This window comes from Humulus lupulus, chromosome 6 (assembly GCF_963169125.1).
Source record: "Humulus lupulus chromosome 6, drHumLupu1.1, whole genome shotgun sequence".
Classification (NCBI taxonomy): domain Eukaryota; kingdom Viridiplantae; phylum Streptophyta; class Magnoliopsida; order Rosales; family Cannabaceae; genus Humulus; species Humulus lupulus.
The window spans coordinates 129,304,811-129,315,129 of NC_084798.1; the positions used below are offsets into that span (position 1 = coordinate 129,304,811).

The 10,319-nt window shown below is 35.8% G+C and overlaps 1 protein-coding gene across 1 annotated transcript; it reads left to right on the plus strand.

The window, feature by feature from the left end:
• Positions 1 to 7,296: 7,296 nt before the first annotated feature.
• LOC133782533 (phenylacetaldehyde oxime monooxygenase CYP71AN24-like) lies at positions 7,297 to 10,053 on the plus strand. Its single transcript, XM_062221863.1, has 2 exons — positions 7,297 to 8,506; positions 8,905 to 10,053. Exons 1-2 carry the CDS (start codon positions 7,565 to 7,567, stop codon positions 9,514 to 9,516), a joined length of 1,554 nt encoding a protein of 517 aa, XP_062077847.1. The 5' UTR covers positions 7,297 to 7,564; the 3' UTR covers positions 9,517 to 10,053.
• The last annotated feature ends 266 nt before the right edge of the window (positions 10,054 to 10,319 follow it).

Here is a 10,319-nt window from a genome sequence, read left to right on the forward strand (position 1 = left end):
AGGCCCTGCCCTTGAGGTGTTCGTTGCTCCAAGCCACGAACTCCTCGTCGAGAGGCGTGCAGCTCCTCTCGCCCTCGAGGGGAGGTCGGGCAACAAGAGCGCCTGTCCCAATTTCTATCTTATGGGACAACAGGATCTTGTTAACCCTCCCTTGGGTCGTAATCTTAGAGAGTATCCTCTCTGCCTCGAAGAAGGCGTCATGCAATGCCCTAATACCTTAGAGTCGTTACTAAGTGAGTTTAAAACGGAAATTGTGCATCTAACTGACTCTATGAGGTTTCTAAAACCAAAAGTGTGATTTGATCAGAAGTTAAGGCTGTAGTCTTTGAAAATGCTTAGTTTCATTGAAAACATTAAGTGTCAAACATCTGGGATCCCAAAAATAAGGTTTACAAAATATTTACAACTCAAAAATAAATTTACACTTGGTTAACTATCAAAAGAATAGGTTAATACAGCCATAATCAAAACGCCCCCAACCAAAGCAGTCGGGTAGGCCGAACATGTATGCGCCGCCCCCACGCTCTCCATACTCATGGCCGGTTGACTGACTCTTTGCTTTTACCTGCCACACAAAACACTCGTGAGCCGAAGCCCAGCAAGAAAACTCAACAGTATATAACATATGCATAGAATATAGCTGACATATAATCCACTGATAAATAGGAAAACCATCAGACTGAACAAGCACGGCCATGCCGCCCCAGAAGCCTTACCAAATCCTGGGATCTCGGTCCTTACCGTAAGGATAACTCATGTATCCATTGGGTCCCACCCTGGCTATAAGCACTCCATGTGCTAAGTGTTACTTCCGGCCCCAAGGCCGTTCTCGGCCTTCGCCGCTCTCGGCCTTAGCCGTTCATTTCATTATAATCACATATATAGTAAATTTCGAAATAATCATTCAAACATATAATAATTCATTTAAGGTTATACATTCGCACGTAATACAATCTAGGGCCATGCCCTGCAATAATACTGTGGGCCCATGCCCTGTTCTCGGGTGTTACGGTTTTCTTACCTTTCAATTCGATAGCTTTGATCACCTGACTCCTCGAGCACGATCCTACTCGAGCCCTAGCGCTCACCTAAACAAAATCCATAAGTCAAAGTCATTACCAAACCTCATGTCCAAAACCTAGCCTCGGGACCAATCCCGAGCCCCCGGGAAGTCCTAGATCCACAAAACAATGTGGTGGAATCAAACCCCGAACCCTAGGTCAAAATCCCTCAACAAAAGCCCAAAAACCCCTTTCTGTGAACAGTGCAGCTCTACAACGCTCTTAAGAGGGCGCTATAGCGCTACAAGCAAAACCACACATCCCCAGAAACAGGGCCTAGCGCTACAGCGCCCAAAGACTAGCGCTGTAGCGCTAGTTGCAGACAGGCAATACCCAAAATCGTTTTCTGCGATTTCTTTCAACCATTTCAACCCCAAACTTGTCCAAACCTTTCCCAAACCCAAAAAAAAACTTATCAACACCTCACACTCATCCCAAGCATCCCAAGAACTCATAACCCAAGCTCAAGAAACCCAAAACTCAAGATCTACCATAATGAACCCTAAACCCAGAAATTCAGTCAAACATCAAAGTTAAGGACTTAGAAATCATACCGTGGATGGAAATTCGACCTTGAGTTGAACCCTAGACCTCCTTAGCTTGCTCCTTCTCAACCTTGGCCTGATTTCCACAAAAATCCCCATCTATTTAGCTTAAATACACAGCTCAAACCAGTCAAACCCTAAAACTGAAATTTCTAAAAACTTACCTCAAATTTCTGATGTGTTCTTGCTAATCCCTTGCCAATCTTCAAGTCTAGCTTAGGATCATTGATACCCAGCCTACCCTAGCTCTCCACTGAGCTTAACTCCAAGAAAAAATGAAGGCAAATGGTGGGAGAACCACAAACCGCACCTTTGAAGAAAACCCACACTGTTTTTCTCTCTTTTCTTTTTCTTCCTTTTCCTTTTCTTCCTTTTCCTTTTCTTCCTTTTCCTTTCTTTTCTACAGCCCTATAACTCTTTTTCAACCAATTCCACTAATTATAAAGCTTCATTTAACTTATCTCTAAAAAGCCTAAAGACCAAAATGCCCTCCCTAATAATTCTAAACCTTTTTTTCCATGTAGGGCCATGTTAGTCATTTTACCCAATTCCCACTAATTCCTCGAGTGTCTCTAATAATTTCCCACTTGCTATCCAATACCTGATTAATCACCAAATATATATCCCTCATCATCAAGATTAACCTCAATATATTTTCCAAATTCCCATTTAAACTCCCCAGGCTTAACCCAAGCTGGGTATAAATTCCCGCTTTGACTTTTCCGCTAACCCGCTCATTCTAGGATCGTCTCGAGTCACAGATCACAGATATCAACACAGTCATGCCCAAAATGGCCAAATTACAATTATGCTCTTTCTAAGACAATCATGTCTACATGCATACTAATACACATAGTCATGCATCTCAAATAGTCAAATAGTCATATAACATGCATTAAATCATAATCATGCATTTAACTCATTAAAGTCACACACAAAATCCCATTATGTCCTCCAGGCACTCTAAATCAAGGCCCTTAAGCCTTATTAGCGAATTTGGGTCGTTACACGTCAAGTCCCACCTCGACCTCTTTTTCCACCGTGGGACCAAAGTGGGGGATGGGAGAATCCGCCGCAATCCCTTTGCCCTTGCTGGCCTGCTGGGATGACAAGTCGGCCGTGCTCTTCTTGGGTATGTTCTTCCTGGGTCCCATCTGGTCGCCTAACGAACAAGAATGAAGAAAAGTTTAAATAGGAGACCTAAAAATAGAAAAGGGAATATAGCGCGAGAAGTGATTTTCGTAGACGGGCTGAGGTAATCTCAGCCCGCAGTGTGTGAAGCCACGCGTTGCCATGGTCACGCGCCCACGTTTCCAATGGATCCCCGATTGCTCGGGATCTGTGCGTCAGGAGGGTCAAGATAATGCTTGCCTTGGAGGGAAAGTTTTAAAAAGCAAAACCGCCTAGGAAGCGTGACCCCTAAGCTACCCGGTTTTGCACCCTAGAAACCTCTCACCTTCCATTTTCCTAACAGGCATTCCCTAAAGCTACCCAGAAAAATTACCCATAATTTATCTTGTCCTAAACATCACATTCCTAGACATGTTCTCAAATAGTCGATATGCCTAGGATCAAAACCTATGCACCAAAAACCAACCAAAAACAACCTATAGTGTGCGACTAAGAAAGAGGTTTACCTAACAGAAAAATGGAAAGATCAAAACATGCAATAGGCAGAGAACTTACAGTGTGTTTTCTGTGTGAAGGTCGCAAAAAGCGTAGGAATCGGAATCCTGGTGGAGTCTTTATAGCTGGACTGGTGCAGAAACTCTTATCGCGAGAGCGTAGGGATCTCTGGGATGATAACCAGAAGAAGAGAGACTTCTGAGACTAAAATGGAGAGAAAATGAGGAAAAAAATTTCAAATGAAGGGTGGCTAATACGAAAGATGACCAACCTTATATATGCGTAAGAGACATAAAGGAATGAGGACCGTTCAATCAAATTAATGCGAGATACGAGGGTCATAACTCGAGAGGTGAAACGACGACCGAAAGCAGGCTAGGCCATTTAATGCAATTCTCGGAAACCGAACAGTCGCCAGCCACGGCGCTCCACGTGTCCGATACCCACGCAGTGGGCGGGACATGAAGAGTCGAAGGGAAACTTAAAAGCCCCCACTATGAAGATTAAAGATGACGTCATAGGTCACGAGCAAGGGCTTAGGGGGCAAATGTACGCCCTAAATATCCGTGCATATTTGCGAGCTAGAAAAGGGCCTGATTCGATCTACCACGTGTAAATCGTCCACCCGGAGCTGTTTGTTACGGACCTCCATCTGTCCAGCTTCAGCTGATTAAGGAGTTAACTGCTGTTCGGAGGCATCGTGTCAGCAGTATGAGTGTCACGAGCTGGCGCCACATTAAGCTCGTGATACGACAGAGATCTGACATCCGAATCCTTGTAAAGTCAACCACGCAATATAAACGTGCATATATCAGACATCACGTGTCTATACTATTCATGAATTCTCGGACACGCAGTATAAACGTGCGTGTCCAGACATCCCACGCCTGATTTGGGCCATGCGGCCCATTATCCCTCCTTACCTATTGATTAGACCACACTTCACTGGAAAGTTTAGGAATTAATCATCAATGTCATAAAAATGATGTGAAGGGTAAAGAGATCACGGGATGACCCCATTGCCAACCCATATATCTTCTTCCAATAAATACCGAGACCCTGGGTAGTGCAAGGGGTTGGCATATTTTTGTAAAGAAACACTCTGTAAGAAATAGTCAAGAAATATCAATAATATCAACTGGTGGATTAGAGAGATTTTAACTTTCGAACCACCTAAAAAGAAAGGAGTGACCATCTTCTCATGCTATTAGTTTCTCAAATCTAGAATATAATTATTTTCATATTATAGTTCACTAATTTGCACTAATCCATCATATTTATTCGTATAATTACATGTTGGTGAAGAACCGCATCAACATTAATCATATTAATATAATTCAAATATTATAAACTATCATTATTATAATAATATATAATACATAATAAATACATTATATATAAGTATCGTGTGTATAAATAGTATGATTGTGTAACAAAATAAGAAATTAAAATAATATTTTTCTTTTATTACGAATAAATAAGCTTATTTTTCAATTATTGAAGTGTACTTTCAATAATGTCACGAATGTTTTATAGCTTAAATAGAGAAGTTTGTATTAAAAAAAGTTATCATATTTTTTTTTTTAAAAAAATTATAAATAATATTTTTGTTGAATTTTTTTATTTATCTATGTCATTCTTTTATATATAATATTTTTTATTTATTTAAAATTTACATGACAATCGTACAATTTTAATATACATATTTTCTAAATTAAACTAACAAATGTCAAGTTGAAGAAGTTGATGTTGCCGCTTCTAACTAATATAAATATATCTATATGGGTTTGTCTTTGGTGCGGGCGTACGAAAAGCCCGCACCTGTGCGGCTGATTTTTATCTAATATTATTGGCTCAAATAAGAAGTTGCACAGCATTATAATGGGTACCAAGGATATACTAATTTTACTCTTTCTCACGTTCAAATATATCTTACTTCAAATATATCTTACTCCTCGTTTTTTTAAACGGTATCTTTTATTTTCTCTTTTATATTTTTTTAGAAAAAGTGTTTGTTCTACTGTGTTTTATATATAGAAGTTTTTGTATGTTATTTGTGGTGTACCATGTACTTTTTTTCCATATTATATATAACTCCCACTTTTAATTGGTATTTTTTGTTTTTAAGGTTTAAATATTTATAATTTGATTCTATATTTATTTTTTCTTTATAAACCAGTTCATATTTTTCATTTTCTTTTTAGTTAAGTTAAATGTTATATTTATATATTGCCATAAAAAATATTATATTTACATAAGATAATCAATATAATTATCATTCATATACAATAACTTCACTTTTTTTTACACTTTAGTATTTTTTGTATTTTAATTTTGTAGTTAAATCTGTTACTATAGTGTCAAAGTTCATAGAAGACATTAATTATTCAATTTTTAATTAATAAAAAATATTATATATTATGAAAATGACATTAAAATATTTAAAATAAATAAATCAAAATATTATCTATAGTTAAAAAAAAAGATGGTTCTTTTAAAAAAAAAATAAAGAAAGTCCGTTAAACCAAGAATTTACTAGAAACACATTTTTATATATAAAGATATGGTGTATTCTAGTTTTAAAATTAAATAGTTTTTTCTTTCAAAATTGTTGCACGAGTGACTAATTTTTTTTATGCGCGTGGAAAGCAACATATTTGAACCTAGTTTTCGATACTGTAAACTATTCGAAATTTTCTGAAAAAATGCAGGATGCTCTAAATAGCTACAATATACACGGTCATAAAAAAAATTGTGCCGGAAATTGTTCACAGGTCGAGAACACTGAGAGCCCCACCGATAGGGCTTAAAGTGAAGCCCCTAAAGAAGAATTGTACTATTATTTTATACTAGTTTTTAATAATAAGTGGGGTGTCTTAATAAAATTTTAGGTGTAAATATGTTAAAAGAAAAATATGTTGAGGGAGAGAGTAGAGGAAGAAGGGCAAAGGGAGTGAAAAGAAAATTTTGTTGTTGTCTTTACTATTTTTTTTTTTTAAAAAAATAGTTTTGATTTTATTAATTGAGTCTAGAGAGTACAACTTTATTCATTGACCAAAATTGAGTTTAGAATAGTGTTATACTTCCAACCCATTTTAGTAGAAGGACATGCTATTTGTTTACATCCATTAGTTTGTAAGGGATTCAATGCAGACTTTGATGGAGATCAAATGACTGTTCATGTACATTTATCTTTAGAGGCTCAAGCAGAGGGTCGTTTACTTATGTTTTCTCATACAAATCTGTTGTCTCTAGCTATTGGGGATCTCATTTCCATACCAACTCAAGATATGTTTATTGGGCTCTATTTATTAACGAGTGGTAATCGCCGAGGTATTTGTGCAAATAGGTATAATCACTCTAATCACATAAATTCTCAAAATGAAAGAATTTCTTATAATACCGATAAATATATAAAATAAAATAAAGTAAGAAATGAAATTTTGATAGAATAATTTCTCATATTATACATAGACAATTATTTAGTTTTTAAAAAAATTGATATGATAAAAATTTATTAAAAAAATATATATTTAATTATTATATAGACTGCATGTTGTATTACCTAATTATATACATATTGTTTAAAAAATAAAAATATATTTTATTATATATATAACCATCCCATATTGTTTTTTCTTGTTTTTTTTAAAGTTATATTTGTTAAATAATTTATTAATTAAGCTTATAATATATATAAATATAAATATTTATTAGTAAATACAAAATAAATATATAATAAAATTATAAATATTTCATGTGTTCAAAAACAATTATAAATATTTAAACTATATATGTAAAGACTCTACTAAAAATTAAACAAAACATGTCTTATAAAATTGGACTACGTATGACATGTGATTTACTTAATAATAAAGTTTAATCAGCATAAATATAATATATTTGCATTCCCATCATACACACTATACACCTACTATTTTGGGCCAATTAGAAGCTAATGGAAACAGCCTCATATGTGCGGGATTTCGTACGCCCGCACCACATAAAAATTCTATATATAAATATATATAACATTATTGACGAAGAAAATTTATCGTGGCAACTGGCAAGTTATACATTCAATAAATTCCCCCATACATCTATTCCGTCCCTTAATTTGACCCACCCAAAACAAAGACAATATATTTATATATTATCAATATAATTCCTTCTGGTTTTGAGAGAGTACATAATTGACTATATATTATTATTTAAATAACTTATGCTTGTTGTATTCATAAAGATAAATGTTTATTTGTAATTAATTATAAATATATTTATGTGAGAATAATAATTATATTGGAGAAGTCATTTTTACAGATTACCTAAAAAATGGAGATAAAAAATTATGCGTGGCAGTCAGATCCCTTACTTCTCTCCCTTTACCTTCTTCTTCTTCCCTTGTTGCTTATTCTCCTTTTATTCAAGCGTAACAGATCATGGCCAACCAGACAACTCAACCTGCCACCGTCGCCCCCTTCATTTCCGATAATTGGCAACCTCCACCAGCTAACCAAAGATCCTCACCGCTCTCTCCGAGCACTATCCAACAAGTACGGCCCTCTCATGCTCTTGCACTTGGGCCAAGTTCCAACTCTTATCGTTTCATCACCAGATTTGGTGGAGGAAATAGTTAACACCAGCGACGTCGCTTTCTCCGGCCGGCCCAACACGACAGCCACTGAGTTCTTGTTTTATGGACACAAAAACGTGCTTTTCGCTCCTTATGGCGAGTACTGGAGACAAGCTCGGAAGATCTGTGTCCTTGAACTCTTAAGCCTTAAAAGAGTTCAATCTTTTCAAATAGTGAGGGAACAAGAAGTCAACGAATTGATCAATGAGATTAGGAAAGAAGGTTGCGTTGATGGTGGCCTTTCGATTAATTTGAGCAAGATGCTTATTCAAGCTTCCAATAATGTAATGTCGAGATGTGTTCTTGGGCATAGCTATAAGACTGAAGACGGATCTATCAGAAAGTTGGAAGAGTTGTCACGCGACATGTCAATGCAACTCATGGCCTTTAGTTTTGGAGACTTTTTCCCTTGTCTGAGATGGATTGATGTTCTAAGAGGTTTCGTTGGTAGACTGAGATCGAGTTTCAGAGATTTCGATTCGTTTAATGATCGTGCTGTTCAAGAACATAAAGCAGCGAGAAAATGTAATCATCGTGATGGTTCTGAGATGGAAGATTTTGTAGATGTTCTTCTCAGACTTCAACATGATTCGGAGCTTGAATTTGAGCTAACTCAAGACCACATCAAAGCAATCCTACAGGTTAATATCCCTCCCGTTTACCTTAATTTACTTTCACCGTAGTTGGAATTCTTAACTTTTTGCTTAAACTTTTGTTGCATTTTCGTTTGAAATACTGAAAAAGTCCTTATCTAAGAATCTTTTACATGGGCAGACATTTTAATAGAGATTCGTCAAATATGCGCTAAATTCAAACAGTAATTTGTTAATAAAAAATGTGAGTTGACTAGTATAGATATTCGAAGTACGTGTATGAAACAGAGTCTGAGACAATAATTTGAACGTGCGTAGTTTTTCTATTCAGTAATTATTGGTGCTGCATTCCTCCCTAGGATATAGTAAATTTGGAAAATCTTTATAATCTAGCACAGCTTGGTCCACTGACTGGCATACTAAAAACTTATACAACTCATTTTCAGGACATGTTGGCTGCAGGAAATGACACAACTTCAACAGTTGCAGAATGGCTATTGGCAGAGCTAGTAAGAAATCCAAGAGTAATGAAGAAGGCTCAAGAAGAAGTAAGAAGAGTGGTGGGAGAAAAAGCAAAGGTTGAGATAAACGATATCAACCAAATGAATTACCTGAAATGTGTTGTGAAAGAAAATCTAAGACTCCATCCACCAGCTCCTCTTCTAGCTCCTAGAGAAACAACCACAAGAGTTCAACTAGGAGGGTATGATGTGCCAGCAAGAACAAGAGTCATGGTCAATGCATGGGCGATCCATAGAGACCCTAGTTTGTGGGGCAAGCCTGATGAGTTCATCCCTGAAAGGTTTGAGAACAATAGGATTGATTTTAACGGTCAAGATTTCAAGTTCATCCCGTCTGGTTTTGGGAGGAGGAGATGTCCTGGTTTAGCATTTGGGATTATTAGCATTGAGTATATGATAGCTAATCTTTTGTATTGGTTTGATTGGAAAATGCCTGATGAGAGTGGGTTGGCTGAGTTTGACATGAGTGAAGTTTGTGGATTGACAGTTCATAAGAATGTTCCTCTTCATATTGTGCCAATTTCATACTCTCCTTGATCATCTATCCTGCGGATCCTTTCCAAATAAGGTGTGTATGTAACACGTTTTGGATCCATTCTCAAAAATCTTGTAGCTTGTTTTTTTTCCGGGTTGTTGCTATGTGTTTTTGTAAAGTGTCATTTTGTTACCTGTGTTTACAATAATGTTTATTTGGTACGTTGTATATTGAAATTGTGCATATTTAGTACCATGTATTTTGAAATCGTATATATTTGGTACCCTAAACTCAAATTTAATTAATAAAATCTTAACAATTTAATCATACTGCTCTCAATTACATGAGTTTCAAAGTTAAATTTAATTACTTAATTGCATATAACTTATGGTAATTTGGTTGGATTGATAAAACTTTATTTATCAAATCTGAGTCTAGGGTACCAAATATGTATGTTTTTAAAATACAGAGTACTATATGAGTATTATAGAAAAAAGAGTACCAAAATAATTCTTTGTAAAAACACAGGTACCGAATGACTAAATTCCTTCACTTTTTAATAAAATTGGTACATCTAGACAAATCCCATTTTGTTTTTTTTTCCACAATGTTAAGTATTCTTTTCACTTTTTATTTAAAAACATATTATATTATATACAATATTTATATGTAGCCTCCGCCCTTCCCATCCGACAAAGAGGTGGAGCTCGGGAGAGTAGACACTATAAGAAAACGAGTTTATTGCAAGGATATGTATTGCAACAACACTGTTGTTGTCACATAAATCCCTCTAATAAGACAAAATCTTAATTGTTTACTGTAGATATTTTTTACTAAAATTTATTCGGGACCTATTACGATGATA